This window comes from Eucalyptus grandis, chromosome 5, assembly GCF_016545825.1.
Source record: "Eucalyptus grandis isolate ANBG69807.140 chromosome 5, ASM1654582v1, whole genome shotgun sequence".
In the NCBI taxonomy this organism is placed as follows: domain Eukaryota; kingdom Viridiplantae; phylum Streptophyta; class Magnoliopsida; order Myrtales; family Myrtaceae; genus Eucalyptus; species Eucalyptus grandis.
The window spans coordinates 62470054-62490330 of NC_052616.1; the positions used below are offsets into that span (position 1 = coordinate 62470054).

Sequence of the window (20277 nt, forward strand, 5' to 3'; positions counted from 1 at the left end):
AGCTCTGTCATGGCCAAGCATATCAACGGAGAATAGCGAGATCTTTCAACGGAAGGTGCGGCCAAGGCATTTTGAGGTAAATGACCTAGTCCTAAGGAAGCTATTGCCGATCTTTCCGGATCACGGAGGCAAGTTTGCTCCAAGCTACAGCGGCCCATATGTGGTAAAGAAGATATTTCCGGAGCCTTGATATTAGCGAAATGGATGGTCGTGAGTTTTCCACTCCTGTTAATTCAGATGCTGTCAAGAAGTATTATCCATGATAGAATTTGCCATGTCATGTTTTGAACTGCAAGCATTTCAATGATCAATAAATTGCTTCAATGAGTTAAATTGTTCAAATTTATTGTAAATCTTGCATTTTTTTTTCCCCTTGATGGATTGTGTGAGATAAATTGAATGTGTCAAATGAAATACTTTGGAATGACGAAAGGCAAGCCTTGTTCCATATACTGTTTCATACACTAACCCCCAGTGAGTTGTGTGAAAAATTCCATGCCCACAAGGAAGAGGGCTATCTCGCAAAGGGTACGTCAACCAAGGTGACGAGAGGCATTCGTTTCTCTATCCCAAACACTACAGGTGATCCATTGCTCAACCCCTTTGAGCCCCATACACTTATGGAGATTTTTAAAATTATCCCTGTCAAGAATCATCCCACATTGGGACAAATTTGAAATGGATGGTAGGAATCTTCTTGCTCCCACTTGCATCAATCTTCGAATATTGCTTTTGCAGTGTAATTCGTACGGTAATTTGAAGTGCCTTAAGATGATGAAGAGCAGTTCTTTCTTTATCCTATACACTTTTATCCATTGCATAGCCCACTTGAGCCTATGAATTTATTTCATATTAAACCCAGTTGGTGATCATCCCCCACACTGGGGCAAGGCAAAAAGAACCATTCAAGTAACATGGTTTAGAATGCTGCAAAGGATGGTTGTGCAAGTTCAAAAAAAAAAGTGCAAAAAATGGGGCATGAAAAGCAGTGTGCCTGGTAAAAGCAAGGCCAATGCCAAAAAATAAAAATCAAACACTTGATGAAGTGAGTCGTATCCCCAACAAGGTGGTACCAAAATAACTCAAATGTTAAGATGTTGCAATCGGTGGAGTAGTGATGTGAAGAAAATCTTCGAAGATGGGGAGGAAAATTGTTGAAAATGTCAAGATGATCACCAACTTTGACCCCATAAACACTTTTTGAGCTAAATGATCCTTTCATTTCTCAACCCATGAACCAAGCATGCGTTACATCCCTTGCAAAGTCTCTTCTGATTAGGGCACTTGAATTAACCTAGGGGTTCACATGTTTTAAGCATCGCTCGAAGAAGTGTGAGCAAGATTATTCCTCTCTCATTTTGCAGGGTTCTTGACTTGTAAACCCAGAGATGATTACAGAATATCACTCATTCTTTCAAAAGCCTCGACTCAAAGAGTCCCTTTTGTTAAGCCGTTGACCAAGCCCACATTACGGTCCTTGTTCAAGACCTCTCAGATTGGTGAGATCGTACCACTTGCGAGATTGCTCAGACCCTTGTTTGGGCATGACGATGTTGAGATAGAGTGATTGACAAAATCCTGCATCAAAGGTCAGGATGAAATTGCTATTTTAATGAGGATGAGAGAAAAGTCCTTTCAAACCAAAGGATCCCTCATTTGACACATTCATGACACTCATGTATTCAGAATGGAAATTAGGTGATGCAAGATTAAATGGAAATCATCATGAACCTCCATTATATTGATGCATGCTTATGATTACAAATGCATGTTGCCTCTCCTACGACCATGTTTTGCAGGAGACATATCCCCAAGGAACAGAGATGTCATAAGGTAAGTCTATCTCTATCCATACTTTAAATGCTTGTCACTGTACAGGTATTCCTTTTCAAGCACCAACACTCAATGGAGTTGTCCATTAAAGATTTTTCCTCCAGATTCAATCTGATTAAGGCGACCGAAGAATGGTTCGGGTCCTGGTCGGATGATTTCTGTCGCAAGGCTGGGCGACCGAAGAATGGTTCGAGTCCTAGCCAAGCAAAACCTTAGTGTAGGCGACCGTAGAATGGTACGGGTCCTAGACAGCATTTATTGCTCTAACAGGCGACCGTAGAATGGTACGGGTCCTGAAAAAAAATCATTTCTTTGTCAAGGCGACCGTAGAATGGTACGGGTCCTAGACAACCTCAGTTCAGGCGACCGTAGAATGGTACGGGTCCTGGACATGTAACACCAATCTATCTTGAGTTGCTCTGCCATCCCCGAAGGTAAGTAATTCCAGGTAAGTTCTTTTATCATTTGCATTAGCATTTCCATGCATCATATAAATTTCATTTCAAAATGGCACTCGTCTTTCAAAAAAAAAAAATCGTTTAGTGCATGTGCATAATTAAAATTAGGTCTCAACTTGTCTTTGAATGCAACCTCTACGAGCTCACCTTCAAAGAGGGACAGCTGTTGACACCTATTTTTAGCAAATTTAGGAAAATAAGGAAAATAAAAATTGCATTTTGAACAAATAAAAGGAAGAAAAAATAAAAATGGGGAAGATTGATTTGATTGATTATGCATGGAAGTTTGAAATTTTGATGAGCATTCGGATTTCGTTAAATGCAGAAGTAATTTAAAATTCAAGTGAATAAGAGGCAAGAATTTTGCAAAATGGAAGAAACTGAGCGGGGATCGAGGCGATTGCGAAATCATACTCGATTTGCGGGATTGATTTAATGCAACATAAGATGGAAAGCCGAAAGTTGCTATAAAATGGCCATCTGAAAATCACTATAAAAAGAGCCATAATTTTCGTGAGCCAAAGAGAGAAAATTCAGAAAAATTTTCAGAGGTGTGAAAAAATTGAGAGAGATTTCGTGAAGAGAGTGCGGGAGAAAGTGAAAAGAGAGAAAGAGAGAAAAAAGCTTTCTCCGCAGTCAAAAGAAGTCCTTTTCTTTTCCCTTCGACAACCTGCGCAGAAAAAGAAGAAAGAAGCACGAACGTGAGAGAAAGAGTAGGAGAGAAAAGAGAAAAGCAAAAAAAGTAAAGGTTGATTTGACCTTTACTGTTCATCATCTTCCCAAATCCACTCCTCACCCGCGCTGCCGCAACTCGCGGAGACCCGACGCCGGAGCTCCGACGAAGCCCGCCGCTCTTGACGATCGCGAGCGCCACCCACCACCGCACCACCGCCGCTCCGACCTCGCACCGCGCCCGACGACCCGCTCTCACCTTCGCCGACGCGCGCCGCTGCAACACCCGCTCGCCCGCGACGCCGCCCATTGATCTCCAAGCTCCGCCGCGCCTCCGCCGCACGCCGTCTGCCCCGCCCGCGCCGCCGCGTCTCGCAACCCGCGACCCCGCAAGCACGGCCCGGCCAACGCCGCAGCTCCGGATCCGCGCCCGACGTCGCCGGAGCCGGCACCGTCGCTGCTCGCCTCGGCTCAACGCACCCCGGCCCGAAGCCGCGCCACTGCGACACCAGCCACCTCCGCGACCCGAGCGCCCCAACTCCACCTCGCCCGTGCCGATCCACTCGACGCCGCCGGTTGTCGCGCCAAGCACCTACAACGTCGGCACCATCCCCCGCCGCACCACAGCCCGACGCCTCCGCCTTGCCTCGCGCGACCCGCAAGCCCCTCGCCGCCGACGTGCCACTCCGGTGCCTCGCCGAACCTCCGGTCAGCCATCCTTGGCTGGACCCCACTTGGCCAAGCCCAATAAAAAAAACAAGAGAAAACACATTAGGTAGTTTTCTTTATTTTATTTTATTTTATTTTATTTATTTTACTTTTATCTTGTTTTTTAGTATAATTAGTCTTTAGTATATGATCGGAAATTCAGCATATTACCGGATTCGCAACCGCGCCAGAGGATTTTTATTTCATCTATAAGGCCTTAGATGAAATAATTAATTAAGCGGGAATAAAATTGATATTTTGATCTTTAAGGCTTAAGATCAATTTATTGATTTTATAAGCGAAATATTGTCTCTTGATCCGAACGATGTGCGATATTTCGATGATTTTGAATGAATTGTCTCGTCTTAATTGCCTTGTTTATCTCGAGATATGTTTGAATTAGAATATTGCATGTTTTAGGGTTTACATGTTTAGAATAAGAATTTTATTTAAAAAATCAAAAAATCAATTTAGGTTGCTAGATTTTAATTTAGGTTGCATGTTTTAATTATTTGGCAATTATTAATTTCGAAAATTAATAAAAACAACAAAAAATCATCATGCATATGTAATGTAGTATTAAAGCATATTTTGCATGTCATTGCATATTAGGGTTAAATTGCACCTAGTTTAATTTAGATTTTTTTAATTTGTTATAAGTTTAGGCATTTTTAGATATATTGCATTTTAGGATTATTTAGGTCAAGATAATATTTTAGTTCAAATTAGGATTTGGCTCAACCTAATTCCTAATATAAACTAATTAGGATCTTAATCTAATTAGGTAATCTTCATATTTCATCTAATTTCGAATTTCATGAAAAATACAAAAAAGTCATATTATTTAGGAAAAAATACATTCTTTTAGGAAAGAGAAAAAATGCAATATGCATGTCATTTAAGGATTGTTATTAGATCCATTTAATTAGAAATTGCATGACATTAGAATTAAGTCATTTAGTTAATATTGCATTGCATATTGCATGATTCTCATTAATTAAGTGAAAAATAAAAAAGAAATTGCGTGTTAATTAGAAACCATATTCAGGGTTGTTGATGTGGTTTTTTTAACTTAACATTGCAGATGCTTTCGTTACTTTGAGGTAAGTTTTTTTTTGCAATTTATTTATTGTTTATCTGGGTGTTAAATTGGTGGATTGCGCACCCGCATGATCACCTCACATGTTAGGAAAATAGATTTAAAATCAATTTTAGCTGCCCGCAAAAACATTTTTGAAAATAAAAGAATGGTACCGAAAGGGCATTAGAGAAATTTAATGTAACCAACTCCCCGTACCCATAGTCTGAGTTCGTAGGAGTAAAGTGAAACTCCCGTTACTTTACTTGGGTTTCTAATCGACCCACCAAAAAATAGATTAGTGACGACTCGATTAAAAAATCAATTGCATGTTAAGAACTTGAATTTAAGTCGCGAATTGGTATGGGCAGGAGAGCCCGACTAAGTCTGCGCTTAATAATCCATTAGCCAAACCCTAGGTGGTTCACACCTTGAAAAATTGGTCGCGACAATAACTACTTGAGAATTACCTTCAGACATCACATTGGATGATTATCTATCCAAAATAGGAACAACGAGTGGCAAAGTTATGGTAGACTGGTGTTTCTTTTTACCAGAAAAGAAAAGGTGGATTGGGGTCGGCACAAATTCTTGCTCCAAGATCTAATATCAGTTTATTCTGCTGCAACTGTGAACTCGGAGGCCTGTTTATGTTGAATTGTTTCCTGTTTTATAAGCTGATGGCGATGTGAACTTTTAAGGGGCTTGTCCAAAGGAATGAAACTCGACCTGTATCGGTGGCGAACTGTTCTACTTGCAGTGCTCTTACAGCTTTTAAGCAAATTCCGTCCATTCTCTCGCTGGGGATTCTGTCAGGCTGTTTCAGTTGCAATAATGCCCCCTCTAATCTTAGTATTCCTATGGTATAAAAAAAATTCCACCAGTTGCAGCCAAAGCATCAGTGTGCTGTTAGTTCTGTTCTTGAATTCTTGGGTCCCCATAAAATAGCAACAGTGCTATAAGACATTATAGTCCACAAAAATTAGTGTGGAGGATCTACCCTAATCAAGCCTCTTAGATTTTAGGTAGACCATCAAATTGCTCTGATGCGGTTCACATGGGTTGCTAGGGTGCATGTGAAAGAGACAATCCACTTCCGTATATCTGGCAATCTGCTTGTAGAAGCGTATGCTCATACTCATAGAGCTGACAGCGCGTACATGCTGCGCAAACGCATGTCTACAATGACCACTCCATCGGTGATTCCACTGCTGATGGTGTTGTTTTGTGATACTCAATATAAGTTATGGATCTTCTAATCATTTGCGTCAGTCATCACAATTCTTGAATTTACTACCCTTTCTTTTTTAAAGTCGCGCTGCGATATGTTGACGTCATACATTATCCCGCCTGTAAGATACAAGTAGCTTAGTTTCACTGTTTCTCTTTCCTTATCATGAGGTTCTCAAATTGAATATGAAAAGATTTTGCCACCATTAAGTTTTCGATCGAAATTTTACCCTCGGAGATTCTCTGTAGTTGTACCAGTGCTGCTTTTCAGTCCTTTTGTTAATCCCTTTCGGTCCATGGGAGAGAAAATCCTGCAGGCTTCTTCATACCAATGCTTTGGCGATGTAGATCACAGTTTAACTTAAAACAGACGAAGTCATTGTAACCAGGAAAGAATTTTTGAGACCATAGCTTGAGCATACTAAATGCAGATGATAATCTGGCTAGGGACATGTGAGATATCTGTGTCACAGTTAATATCCATCCAATTTGGTGGGCTTTCAATTGTCCTTTACTACCAAATAAATTCATGTACTCTCAAACTGTTGTTCTTAGAGATAAGATCCATGATGAATGACAGCAATGTTTCACATTAAATTACATAATCCCCTGACTAGAAGATAGTTCGACCTTGCATAAAGGCAGGAATTCAGTGAGGCAGATCCATGAAGCCATGATCAAAACAAGAGGGGTGGGGGCATTTTTCGTCATGAAAACTCGTGCTCCCCTCTTATTACTTTCACAAGATTGATTATTGCAACTCTTCATTGGCACTTGACACTACCCTTTGATGATTATTTTTGATGGTTAGATTCACAGCAATCATCATTGCAAAATGACAAAAGAGATGCTTAGCATATTTCTCCGGAAATTTCTTTTCCGAGGCGAAACCTGTTTTCGTGAGATTTGACCATTGCATTTTTTGTTTGGTTTACGTGATGAAATTATCAGGCGATACTTGCAGCATTTTGCGGGAGGGGCCGTTTCCAGGCAGACGGACAAGTCCCATATAAAACGAAGGGCTAGTGGATTCTGGACTGTGTACGGGCTGTGAACAAAATGAATTTTCCGTCGGAACATCCCAAAGATGGGTGCAATCTTAATCCTCGGCCACCTGAGACATGAATTCCAAAAGTAGCTGAGGAATATAACTTTGGAACAGGAACAGCTAAGTTGAAATTGGTGGAAATATAGATAGATAGATTGATGGATAGATGTTCTGTTTCTTCAAGTAATTGAAGAAACGCATGTGGAATAGTATATTGTCGAATCATCCTACAATCTGGAACGGTTGTCTTCTCCCATTGCTAGATCGTCGTACGTACATACTGTACCGCACGTGAATGGTTTCTTTGGGGCATACTTTTCTCTCTTCAAGACAAATTGTATCGAATGCAAAATCAGACCCAGCAAAAAGCATATTCTATGCAACATGGCCTTGAACTCGGGACATCAAAAGAGAGTAACACGCCCGAGATGATGTTATTTCCAAGCTACAAGGCAGCTCTGTGTCTAAGGAGATCGTTTATATGCATAACATCGAAGTGGGTCGTCGTGCTAAAAGCGCATTAAAGCTATGGAGGATAAATGGAACGAGCATCAAATTGCATGCACTTTTTAGTAGATGAGGCTGTGGAAAGAGGCATGTGGGCTTGTCCATAAAGTTGGATGAATGAGGAAAGAGGGGCCAACTGGCTCATAAATCATGAAGCAGTGGGCAACTCCATGACAGGGAAAGATGCATTCGCTTCGACCGCCCCAAACTCCAACACGCCATTATTATTGTCATGTGCTGTGTCTTCAAATTGCAGGTGGCAAAGCTTATCATATGACACTGATTGCTGCTTCTAAAGAAGCCGGCATCCCACGATCTCCCCAGTTCTCTAAATGATTAAAGTAGGAAAAATATGCACATCTTTACATGAATCAAGCTACTACAGACAGACTGGGGTGTATGGAAAAATACCCCGAGCACGACATGCGTTCGACTCTTGTTTACGAATCTACTGTTTTTTTTTTTTTACAGCGAGGATCTACATTTCAGGAACTTGTCGTAGCTTCTCGAAGAATACAGGCACAGAAATGGCACTAATAATTTCGAGTGAACAGGAAAAGTTCCCTGTTGGACCCATTGCAAAGTGTTGTTGGAAACGACACCTACAGGTGAGTAAATGTGGGCTTGGTGCGGTTCATGTTTTTATTTCACATTGATAAGAAACGCGCTGAACCATAGGCAGCCAACCTTTGGACAATGAATGATGATTCCTGGATGATGAGCATGACAAAATTGCACCATCAATCCGATCCCCAATCTGAATTTGGTCCCTCATATCGACCTCCCCAAATTCTGGGGACCGAAAGATAGTCAGCTCCAAAAAGCACTGGCCACTGGTCATCTGATCAACTTGTCCATTTACTACCACTTGCAGTCGGGTTTATTTGATTAGTTGAGCGACTTTTTTTATTGCCCCTTTTTGTTTTTTTTAATGAACAAACGCACAGGCCCAAATCCAGGCTTCAGCTACTTAATTGTCTGAACAGTTGTTTATATTTTAAAGAGATTGTAGTGCCAGCAAGACAGAGTAAGCAGGAGCAGGCAAAGCAAAAGGACTTGTCTCTGTCTTTCTTGGAGTTGTCCAAGAAAAAAAAAATGAAGTTCATGGCCCAACTTTGGATTAGGAATTGGTGTCCTGTACACTTCGCTTAGTGTAGAAAGAGGGTCCAACTCAGAGCTGGCGCTGGCACCACCATCCCTCTGCCCCCACTCTTCCCTCTTTTTTCTCCCTTTACAAAAAGCTCATCATTCATGCCCTCCGATTCCACTCTCCATGAGGGCAGTGGCAAACGTAGGCCCGTGTCATTTTTGTCATCTTATCCTCGACTGTGATTGGCTGTGTCCACCGCGTCTTCCATAGCATTGCCCTACCCAGTGTTTACTTTTTGGACTTAGAGTATAGAGGAAGAATCGCCTCGGGCATGTAACAGTGCAAGAGGTGTATCGTTACGTCGAACTCTTGAACAAGATGTGACAGCCTTTCTTCCCTACCATGTTCTTACTTGTCCAAACCTGTCCCTACAATTATAATCCACATGTATAAAAACACATCAGCTCCTCCTAAACCTCTCATTAAGCCCCTTCCTCTTGCCTCTCCAATTCAGTCCCTCGTTACATTCCGACCCTGAAAAGCAAGATCTCACGAAATGTGCTCCTTGAAGACCAGAGTTCACCAGGCCCCGGCTATTGCGCGGACCAATGGGCGTCCTGTCCTCCAGCAGCATCCTTGCAACCAAATTCCCTCTCCCGAGCGACGTAACTCACTTGCCAAGAAATCGCTGCCCCCGAGATCCCCTCGGCAACTATCCAACTCCACAGCAGATTCACCACACGACCCTTGTACTATTCATCTCGCTCCTCCTGATAATGTTAAGCTAGCATTGACCCCTCCAATTTCTCCCAAGAAAAAAATGCCAAGAATCTCAATTTTGAAAAAGGGAAATGAACCAACAACTGCATCTTCTGCCTTGTCCGGTCCTGACAAGGTTTTGGCTCTACAATGCACGACCAGGTCGACAAACAAATCGGTCGGTCAAGCACCACCTCCTAGTCCTGACACATTGTTGACCAAATCAGTTTCAGCTCCTCCTGGTAGCATCGCAGCTGCTAGGAAAGAACAAATTGCTTCGTTGCAGGAGCAGAGGAAGCAGAAGATTGCCCATTATGGAAGAGTCAAGCCTTTCAAGCGCGAGGGCAAAGTCGTTCCGTTCAACCCCTCTTCTACTCTAGCTGTTGCGGACCGTGAGGAGAAAAGATGTAGCTTCATTACAGCTAGTTCAGGTAGAGAAAAAGCTCTCAATAGGAACTTGACTACTTGTGTAGCTTTAAAACTTGTCTGAAGTAAGTGCTGATATGTCGTTTCTCCCTGGTCAATGCCTGTGCAGATCATATCAATGTTGCTTACCATGATCAAGAGTGGGGAGTGCCCGTCCATGATGACAGGTAATATCTCCCTCCCTTTTTTTTAGTGCATCATATCTCCCTCCCTTACTCTGCCTATTTTGAGTGTCTGTTTGTGAGTGCACCCATCAAATGTTTAGACCTTGAATCGGATTATTATATGCAGAAAGCTATTCGAGCTGTTGGTACTCAGTGGAGCTCAAGTAGGATCAGACTGGACTTCAGTCTTGAAGAAACGTGAGGTGCTGAGGTAATGTGAAATTGCTGAGACCTACTTTATGTGGGATTTGTTCTGGAGACATATGCTTAAATTGGCAATTGGGACCCTTCACTTTGCAGGGAAGCTTTCTCAGGATTTGATGCAGAAATTGTGGCCCAATACTCTGAAAAGAAAATAACATCACTGAGTAGTCTCTACGGCCTAGAGTTGAGCCAAATTCTGGGAATCATCGACAACTCCAAGCGGATTCTCGAGGTAACAACACATCAAAGTCCTCCATTGCTTGAGAACCTTGATCTTTTTTCTTACGCATTCCTTTCCCCATTAGGGTTCCGATTGTTTTTCTGATTCTTACAAACTTTAGTTGATCAGTGCATTGCAAGTATTCCCCTATTAGCTCCTGATTTCACATGGATGTTGTCCGCACTTGATGACAGGTGAGGATGGAATGTGGATCTTTCGACAAGTATGTGTGGGGTTTTGTGAATCACAAGCCGATCACCACAGAGTACAAGACCTGCCAGAGGATACCGGCGAAGACATCAAAGTCGGAGACGATGAGCAAAGACATGGTGAGAAGAGGGTTCAGATATGTCGGCCCGACCATCGTGCACTCGTTCATGCAAGCTGCTGGTCTCACCAATGATCACTTGATTTCTTGCCCACGGCGCCTCCAACTCCAGTGCCGTTGATTACAGATATTAACTCTTCATGCAGCCGTATATATTAAGAAAGAAAAAGGCATTAAAAGGACCCTGACAAAGGTGGAGCAAGATGAGTGAGTAATAGTGCATGATCATCACACAAGCGAGCGACAGGCAGGGGAAACTAGGAAGATGACAGGTTCGATCGTCCTGCATAGCGCCTGCTCTGTTCAAATTCCTTGGAGCTTAATCAATTAAACAACCACCGATTTACTTTTCTGTTTTTTTCCCTCCTTAAAAAGAGGAAGTGAACTGTGTTTTGGGTGTTTTAAGTTGTAAGGAGAAGTAAAGGGAAATGCTTTCTAGGGCGAGGTGAGAAGAGGAAGGAAAAGAAAAGAAAGAGAAGTTATCATTTTGTGTATGGCATTTGGGCATAAAGAAACCATGTAATGTGAAGTAACGAAACGTAATGAAGCAGACATTGTTGAAAACCAGTGCTTTGTAGTCTGGACGTGGTACGTTTATGTTGTTATCAGTTCATTCATTACACACCGAAGATGCAGCAACTGCAAGGAAGAAAAAGATCAGATAATGCTCATATCACAGGTGGCTATCTTACGCGATCCAATTCGAAGACATCTCCATGTAGCAGTGCTTTCAAGCATTACTTTGGAGACGTACATTATCTTTAGCTTGAGTAACTTAAAAGGAGGTGACCCAAAATCAGGGACCTTACAAGACAGTAGCCATCAGATGGAATTAGCAAAACAAACTAGATAATACTAGGTTTCAAGACGGACCATATATTTTAAGCATCCAGGGTGTGCTGTGATCCCTGGTTTTTCCACATACAGAGCACATTACTTTCTCTGCTTATTTGCAGGTGCGATGTGCTTGGAGCCAAATTCAGTAGGATCTCTTTCGGGGAGACCCACCAAATTTATCAGTAATCAATCACATGGAAGTTCTAGGAGTTGTTTCGCTAAACTGAACCGGTCACTTCCATCGGTTTGTACAGCTTGAGAATAGGGATCACGAGTTGGCATGATTGAATGAAGAATCAAGAGAGTTGGGGAATAAGAACTGTAAAAGCAAGTCCAAAGCCCACTGCCCTTTTCACGTGATGGAATCTAAAAGATGGTCTGGTGCAGCACAAACACAGCACCAGAACAGGGTGTTGGGACATGAGAAATGGCCTTGCTCAGCTTGAAAAAAATTTGAAATTTGGAAGATGCAATGGGATTGAGAAAGGGGTTTTCCTTTTCCTGACAGTAAACAACATTGTCTGCCCGAAATCCTGACTTGGGTTGGGTTCTTCAAAGAATCACGTACACAGAGGTCGTCAACAAAAAAGAAAAGCCTCATTCACATCCTTTGAGACCGGAAACTGTTCTAGTCTTAGTGAATAACTTAGGGATAGCACACACGACCTCTGAACTTTGGTTAAATATCCAATGTCGTCCCCAAACTTTTAATTTGTATAGTGTGGTTTCTAAACTTTGACTCAATGTGTAATGTCATTTTAATATAGTTTTCAAACTATTAGTAAATGTTCAATATAATCACTAAAATATATAAAATTGTTTAAAAATTTAAGGATCTCATTGACTATTGAACTAACGTTCCGGGATCGCATTAAACAAATTAAAACTTTATAACCAAACTTCATGAACAATTTATATCAACTTCTCAACAATTTAAGAAGCAACGTCGTGACAAGGGAAAACAGGGTTTATGCTGGGGGAGTTTGCCTTTACGTCAGCAACAAGTGTGGAAATGACTGCTCTTTTCCAAACAATTTTCAGACTTACATCACCCTAGGAATGGAGATTGCTTTTGAACATGGACTTGCTTGCTCGCGAATCCCGGTAACATACGATACTGCCTAGACTCCGGAAGGAGCACAGTCAACGACGACCGTCAGCACATCCATCCATCCATCCACTCGTCTCGTGTCTACCATGTGGAAAATGAAAGGAAAAGTGTTTGTTTCTGAAGACGAAGAAGAAGAAGAAGAACGGCCCATTGAAATTCGGGCAAGTGTCCGATTGAACAGGGAAAGTTGAAAATTCGCTGGATTGCATATGCAATGCCCCTGCTTTTTCCCTTGACCATGTGCAACATTGAAAAATCAATCCCCGTTCCCATGATTGAATATTCTACCTAGCACACGACACCTTCTTCCTACTCTAGCATAGAACCCACCTGCCCTTATTTTGCTCCTGGACTATTGGCACGTTTGGGACAGCATTAGGGGAGAAGCGGCCTTAGGTCAAAGGGTTTTCACGAAATGCATGCTTATGTTGCAAATTGTGATATACCCTGAAAAATAATTAAAGGGTAAAGAAGAAGAAGATGGAGGTTGGATGAGCTCGCTTGAGGGCCGATTGGCCACCGAGGCCCTAGATGACAGCCCATCGTTTTAGACCATGCAACCCTTGGATGTGCTGTTGGTGTCCAATCTGCCTCACTAGCGGTCAGATCTGAGCTAGCCATTGACGTCACACGATACCGATAAGATCTGCATAGGATGGTGAGGGGAGGGTCAAACTGAAATTTAACTAATTTAGCAAGGATAAAGTTAGAGGAAAAAAAAATTAATTCAATGCCTGCAATAATAACATTTCGGAAGTGAAGAGGGCAAAGTCAATCCTGGATGGGACTTGCATTCAATTAAAGTACTTTAAAAATGTTGGGTTAAAGGCCGTTGCTCAATGCCTCGACCTGGACACATGGGCCTTTAGAGACTCGGACGCCTTTGCTAATGTTGAAGCAAACGCAGCACCCCGAGTGCCGGGATTGATACCATATTTCTTTTCAATTTCCTTTGCACATTAAACACTTCTTCTAAATCATCCGACTTCCGATTCTTCCGAACCGAGCAAAGGGAGACCAGCTACAAAGATAATTGATACACGAAAAATACATGTGCCAACGAAGCATATTGTGCCTAAAGTTGAAATCGATGACCAATTTGATGGACCGGACCCTAATCATGGAGTTAAACTTTTCAGCTTAATTCTCTAAAAAAGATCTCGAATTTTAAGTCAATCTCAATTATACCAAAAAAAAAGTTTCTATCTTCTACTCAAATCCTAAATTTACCTCGTGTTCATCGAGAAATTATTGTTATTCCATTTGAATACAAGAGTATTCGCGAAAACGCGAGATTCTCTTAATAAAATATTAAGCGGTTCCAATATCAATTATTTTAAAGACATAGGTGCCGTTCTTAGGAAGTGCACACATTTAGAACAAAAATGCCAGTTTTTTTTTTTTATATTTTTCTTTTAGATTAAAAAAAAAAAAAAAAAAAAAAGAGGAAGGTTTGTATTATCAATGAGATTAGAATTTTAAAATTTGGGATTTTTCTAGATGGTTTTTTTTTTTTATTCTTAAGGGATCTGCTTCTGGTACTCCCGCCACAGAAGCATCTCTCTTCCTTCCTTCCTCCCTCCGCCGTCGGTATAGACAATAATAATAATAATGCGAAGAATCAAATAACGTGCGATCCCCGTCCACGTGGCGAGCATACAGCCACGTGTCTCGAGGAGGGACAGCGATGGTGGATGGGGATGGGGATGGGATGGGCTACGTGATATGATTAAAGCCGGTGGGGCCCACCCCGTCCTCTCGCATCCAAGGAGACAGGAGACAAGAGTCCGGCGTCGTTTTCTGCGCCCCCCTCCTTACCTAATCCCAATAATGCCCCTCCCCCTTTTTCCCCCTCCCTTTCTTTTTTTTAGTTTAATGAGAAAGAGGAATGGCGTGGAACGGTCGGCGAAAAGTATAGTTTTTTTTTAATCGGGACGTCGCCGGAAGAGTCTCGCACCGCCGGCGATGGCCCGACGGTCGGCGGCGTCCATATGCCATCCAAGAGAGGCGGAGGATCTATCCGTGAGCAAGCTCGCCCTCCTCTTGAGCGTCCTCTCTTAGAATGACTAATATCGACGATCTCTGTATATTATTATGCAATGCTTTACGATCAAAACGAACATTCAATTTGAGCTGTAGTTATAGTTTATAAGAGCAAGAGCGTCACTATCATTTTAACTAGGTGTCGGTGAAATAAGGTGGGAGTCGTTATATTCCCAATACAAACTGAATCAACGGTGCAGACAATTAAATTTTTCATGAGAACAAGCTGAACTCATGACCACAGTAAATAGCAGAGTACAATAAGGCCTTGGGCTACTAGGTCAAGTGCGGTGGTGGTCCTCCCTTGGTCTCACGGCTCCACAATACAAGCAATCTCCATTTCAATGCAGATACTAAAGTTCCGTTTATTTCGCGATAAATAAGTAATTTAAAGAATATTTTTTATAAATTGATTAATTGTGTCATTTAGAATAATTATTAAACATAATTTTGTTCTTCATTACACACATCAATATATACTTAAATATATTTTGTGGATAATAAAAAAAAAATGTTTTTCATCCATTTATTATTGCAAGCAATACGAACTTTTATTTTTTAAAATTAAGATATATATATTTTTACTTTTATGAAATAAATGGAGTGTTTTTTTTGTTGTCATTATTTTATTCATACTCTAATTTTTATTCTAAGATTTTTATCCTGTCTCATTGTAAAGCATAAAAGTTGAAACTTACGTCTGAAAATAATTCATCCATATCTAAATTGTCTGTGAGAAAATGAGGATTTGGATCGTCTCTTCCTTTCTATGTAAAAAGAGTGGCCAATGAGACAAATCTAGTGGTTTTTAAAGCGCTAAATGACTTGGATTCGGGTGAAAATCCAAGGGACATGTCACCGTAAGATAGGGCAGTAGTTTATGCTTTATATGTATGCATTACTTCTTTTGGAAAATTGGAAATTATGGAAGTGGAAGTTTTTCTTTTTGGGGGGTCATAAAATATTGAAGTGGAAGTAGCATCGCATTTCCATTTCCATTTCCAATTTTTTTTTGCATATAACCAGACGCTTTCGGAAGCATTTCATTTCACCACAGTCCACCTTTCCTCCTCTCCTTCTCGCCACCGTCTCTCTGTCTCTCTCTCTACACCAGTTCACAGCCAGCTTCGACGCGGAGCAGCCGAGCGCCGCCGCCGCCGTCTCCGGCACTGCTGACGAGAGAGACCGAAATGGGGAAGGAGGGAGACAAGGCGGAGAGGGCGGGGGTGGCGACCGGAAGATGTTCGTGGGGGTCGTCTGGAACTGCGCCACCGAGCTGAAGATCCTCCTCACCGCCCTCCTCGTCCTCTGCTCCGTCGCCACCCTCCTCCAGTTCTTCCCGTCTCGCTTCTCCCTCTCCTCCTCCGATCTCCGCCTCTGCATCTCCCGCATCTCCCCTCCTCTCTCCCCCCCCCCTCCCCCTCTCTCTCTAGCCTCCCCTCCCCCTCCTCCTCCCCCACCGCCGACGCCGCCGCTGCCGCCGCCGCTGCCGCTCTTCCGCCTGTCGCTCTTTCTTCTCCGCCGCCGCCGCCGCCCCCTGCCGTGGATCGAGAGCGGGTCCTCCCCGGCGGCGTCATCAAGCGGGTCTTCAACCCTTACGGCTCCGCCGCCTACAACTTCATCACCATGAGCTCCTACCGGGGCGGCCCCAACACCTTCGCCGTCGTCGGCCTCGCCTCCAAGCCCCTCCACCTCTACTCCAAGCCTTCCTACCAATGCCGGTGGGTCCCCCGCCCCGGCGGCTCCGACTCCGCCCCCGTCTCCACCGCCGTCGGCTACAAGATCCTCCCCGACTGGGGCTACGGCCGCGTCTACACCGTCGTCGTCGTCAACTGCACCTTCCCCGACCCCGTCGTCAACGCCGACAACTCCGGCGGCAAGCTGCTCCTCCTCGCCTCCACCGCCGGCGGCGGCGACCGCAACTTCAACTTCACCGACACCATGGAAGTCCTCACCGAGGAGCCCGGGAGCCTGGACCTGTCCGTCTTCAGCTCGCCGCCAAAGTACGACTACTTCTACTGCGGGTCGCCGCTGTACGGGAACCTGAGCCCCCAGCGGGTGAGGGAGTGGATGGCCTTCCACGTGAGGCTCTTCGGCGGCCGGTCCCATTTCGTGATCTACGACGCCGGGGGGATCCACGAGGAGGTCCTCGAGGTGCTGCGGCCCTGGATGGAGCTCGGGTACGTGACGCTCCAGGACGTCAGGGACCAGGAGAGGTTCGACGGGTATTACCACAACCAGTTCATGGTGGTGAACGACTGCCTGCACAGGTACAAGTTCATGACCAAGTGGATGTTCTTCTTCGACGTGGACGAGTTCATCTACGTGCCCCCGAAGAACACGCTCCGGTCGGTCCTCGATTCGCTGTCCGAGTACTCGCAGATCACCATCGAGCAGATGCCCATGAGTAATAAGCTCTGTTTCGTCGACGAGGCCGGTGCCGGCAGGACTTACAGGTACTTACTTCTTCTTCTTATGCGTGTCCCCTTTATTTATGCTTTTCCATGTTCATATGTGTGCGCATAAACTTGATTTATCTCGAGTGCCTTCATCGTTTTGAAAATGTCTGCAAGTGATGCATACAATTTTCACATCCGGTCCCTTAACGGTAAACAGAGAGATGGGAATGATTTTCCCATGTGGGCGGAGCTTAGATTAGATTAGAGGGCTGAAGCTAAACCCGGTTTGTTCCATGGGCGATTGTAAATGCGGATTGAATTGAACTAAGAATTCATTATTATCACATAGAAATTCTCGAAGGGCATTGCTGTGTACCTCGCTTGTCCGAGGAAAAGCGAAGAGTCAATCGTCTGATTGAAGACGCGCGTGATCTTCGAGAGTACTCGTCGATTAAACAATGATGAAGGAAATGTGCCATAGGGGCTGGGCTGGGCGGGGTGGTTGAGTGATGGGTGCAGTTCTGTTGTTGCATTGAAGATTTTATGTGACATATGTGTTTGGAGTTAGTTTTATTCGGTCGGCCTCTTGATGATGATAGCATTGGCATTAGATTCTTCTCTTCTCTTCATCGTATTGGCGCAAGTGGAAGTGAGTTGGTGCCTCGAGCTTTGTTTGCAAGTTAGTATTTCTCATTCGGAGATCGGGACATAATGCATTTGTATATTAGGACATCGCATTCGCCCATACAGATACCCTATCTTTTAATATGTGCATCGGAAAGAGACCGTGGGAGGTGACTGTCACCGCGATCTCCGGCTCCATTATTAGACGGTGCTCTCGAGTTAATTGCCTCTCGGTTGTCAGCTCTGCTTTTTCCTCCACAATGCTTATTGCTAAGAAGGAATTAGAAGGACGAGGACGAGGGTCTAACTAGATTAGTCATATGTTTCACTTTATATTAATGAACCTGAGACAAGTGGGGGAAAAAACACCCTGTATGCGCGTGTCTTTTGCTGAATGATTGGTCGAATGATGATGATGACGATGGAAGACAGCCATTGTGGATTGTCCTGCACGGAGACATTGTGTGGAACAGAACAGAGACCGACTGGACTGAACATGGGTTTGTCTTTGTGTTTGCGATCGTTGAGCAGGAAATGGGGGTTCGAGAAGCTGGTATACAAGGACGTGAAGAGGGGGATCCGGAGGGACCGGAAGTACGCGGTGCAGCCCCGGGCCGTGTACGCGACGGGGGTGCACATGTCGCAGAACCTCAAGGGCAGGACCAACCACAAGACCGAGCGCCGGATCAAGTACTTCCACTACCACGGCACCATCGCCGAGCGCCGGGAGCCGTGCCGGAACCTGGTGAACTCCACGGAGATCACCTTCGACAAGGTGCCCTACGTGCTGGACACCACGATGAGGGACGCGGGGGCGCCGTGAAGCGGTTCGAGTTCAAGATGATCGGCGACCGGCTGCAGCGGACCCGCCAATGAGCTCCCCACTTTTGTGATTATTCACCATCCATCTTTGTTCCGAATGTCTTTTTTACTTTTTCATCCTTTTTTTTTTTTGTGGCCATTGTATTATAGTGTTGATGATAATACGGGGGGTGGGGGTCATGATTCGTGTATACTTTCCTTGATTCTTTGATCCTTTTTCTTTCTGGGGGTTGGACCTTCCCTTGAAGAGAAAGACAACATTAGAGATTATTTAGATTTAGAGGGATGGGATGGAGGGGGGGGAGGGGGGGCATTCTTTTGCATACTACTATAACTCTATAATTCTATATAATATATAAAGAGGGAGAGAGAAGAGTTCTATTCTTTTGAGATGGAGGAGGCGGATTGGCGTTCGTGTCGGTCCGGAGGAGGGACCACGGCGGTCGTGCTGTTTTCCACGCCTCGCCTTTCGCTTCTTTTGACGCTCTTTTTTTCATCTTTTATTGGGGGGCATCTTTTGGTGGCACCGAGGCTGGCGAGGGGATTGGGAATTTCTTAATGGACCGCGTGACGATTTGTCGTGACTAGTGTTTCGTAGTTAAAAAGATCATAAGTCTCCTGCGACGGGGTCGTAAGGTGGAACGCGGTGGTATCTGGGGTTGGCTGCTGCCGCGGTGGTCGCGGCGGTGGTGGCGGTTGCTGAGGGAGAGAGGATGTGAGGCAGTTCTCGTTTGACATCCCAAAAAAAAAGGAAGAAAGAAAGCAGGAAAGAAAGGAAGAAAGTGGAGGGGGAGTTTGGCAGGGCGTCCCTTTCAGATTGGCAACGTCATGATTTGGGATCCCATGTGATTGGCGACATTGGGGCTCCCCTTAAAGTTGGCGCAAATAATCTGTAAGTTTTAACTTGATATGATTTTTAAATAATTAATTCATTTAACACAATTTCAGCTTAATGTGAAATATCGGTCTTTGAACTTTTTGTACATAAAATGAAAATATTCAATATCGTTTTTGAACTACATTATATATTCTTATATAGTTCATAAATCCATTTAATCAAATCAAATGCTTATAAATTAAAAGTTGATAAATGAGATGATGGGTGTGGTTGAAATTCACTGCGTGGGTCATTATTGTTGTCTGTACATACATTAATGATCAAAAAATTTGAGATGGGGGAGCGCAATTGGGAAGCTCTTTTCCGCGGTCGGTGTTTCCATAATATCTATGATGGCGTGTTGAGCTGGCCGACCACCGTTGGAGATTAGACTAATACAAAAAAGTGTCCGCACCCCCACAGCCTGTCTTCCAAATGTGAAAAGTCTGGAGAGTGCCAGCCGCTTCACGGGACTGGAAAACGCTTTCGATATTTCAACTGCCCCGTTCGGAGTTGAGGGCCATGAATCATTCGCTTTCACCTCCTGACTTTTCTACCATTTTGAAGATTCAATGCCGTGGGCTCTCCGTCCCGTGATTCGTAGAATTACCACCTCCCCTAATTCATTTTATTTCGCCAAATATGAATGATTCAAAAAAAAATTATTATAATAAAATTGATAATAATTTGGATTACTGTCATGAAAAGTTTTAAATTAATACACTTGTGATAATTTATTATTTATTAATTTTCGTTAAATTTTACTGTTAAATTCTTCAACTAAATGACACATGACAATTTTTTATTTGTCATCAGTATAACACTTTGTGATTTTTTTG

At 43.5% G+C, this 20277-nt stretch overlaps 2 protein-coding genes across 2 annotated transcripts; both read left to right on the forward strand.

Annotated features, from left to right (window-relative positions):
• The first annotated feature begins 8995 nt into the window (after positions 1-8995).
• On the forward strand, positions 8996-11292 carry LOC104445842. The gene is made up of 5 exons (XM_010059771.3): positions 8996-9814; positions 9919-9976; positions 10101-10184; positions 10274-10409; positions 10592-11292. The coding sequence occupies exons 1-5, from the start codon at positions 9181-9183 to the stop codon at positions 10844-10846; spliced, it is 1167 nt and encodes a 388-aa protein (XP_010058073.2). The 5' UTR covers positions 8996-9180; the 3' UTR covers positions 10847-11292.
• A 4454-nt stretch (positions 11293-15746) lies between these two features.
• LOC104445843 (galactan beta-1,4-galactosyltransferase GALS3) lies at positions 15747-18752 on the forward strand. The gene is given in 4 exon segments (XM_039313142.1): positions 15747-16112; positions 16115-17172; positions 18271-18551; positions 18554-18752. Coding segments are annotated over 4 exon segments (1557 nt in total). The 5' UTR covers positions 15747-15956; the 3' UTR covers positions 18616-18752.
• Positions 18753-20277: the final 1525 nt, after the last annotated feature.

What these genes read in the sequence shown, in the direction of transcription:
- LOC104445842 (XM_010059771.3), top strand. Translation starts at nt 9,181, where the DNA reads ATGTGCTCCTTGAAGACCAGAGTTCACCAGGCCCCGGCTATTGCGCGG. An exon ending in CTTCATTACAGCTAGTTCAG is followed by an intron (nt 9,815 to 9,918) that starts GTAGAGAAAAAG and finishes ATGCCTGTGCAG; the next exon opens with ATCATATCAATGTTGCTTAC. An exon ending in ACTCCAAGCGGATTCTCGAG is followed by an intron (nt 10,410 to 10,591) that starts GTAACAACACAT and finishes ACTTGATGACAG; the next exon opens with GTGAGGATGGAATGTGGATC.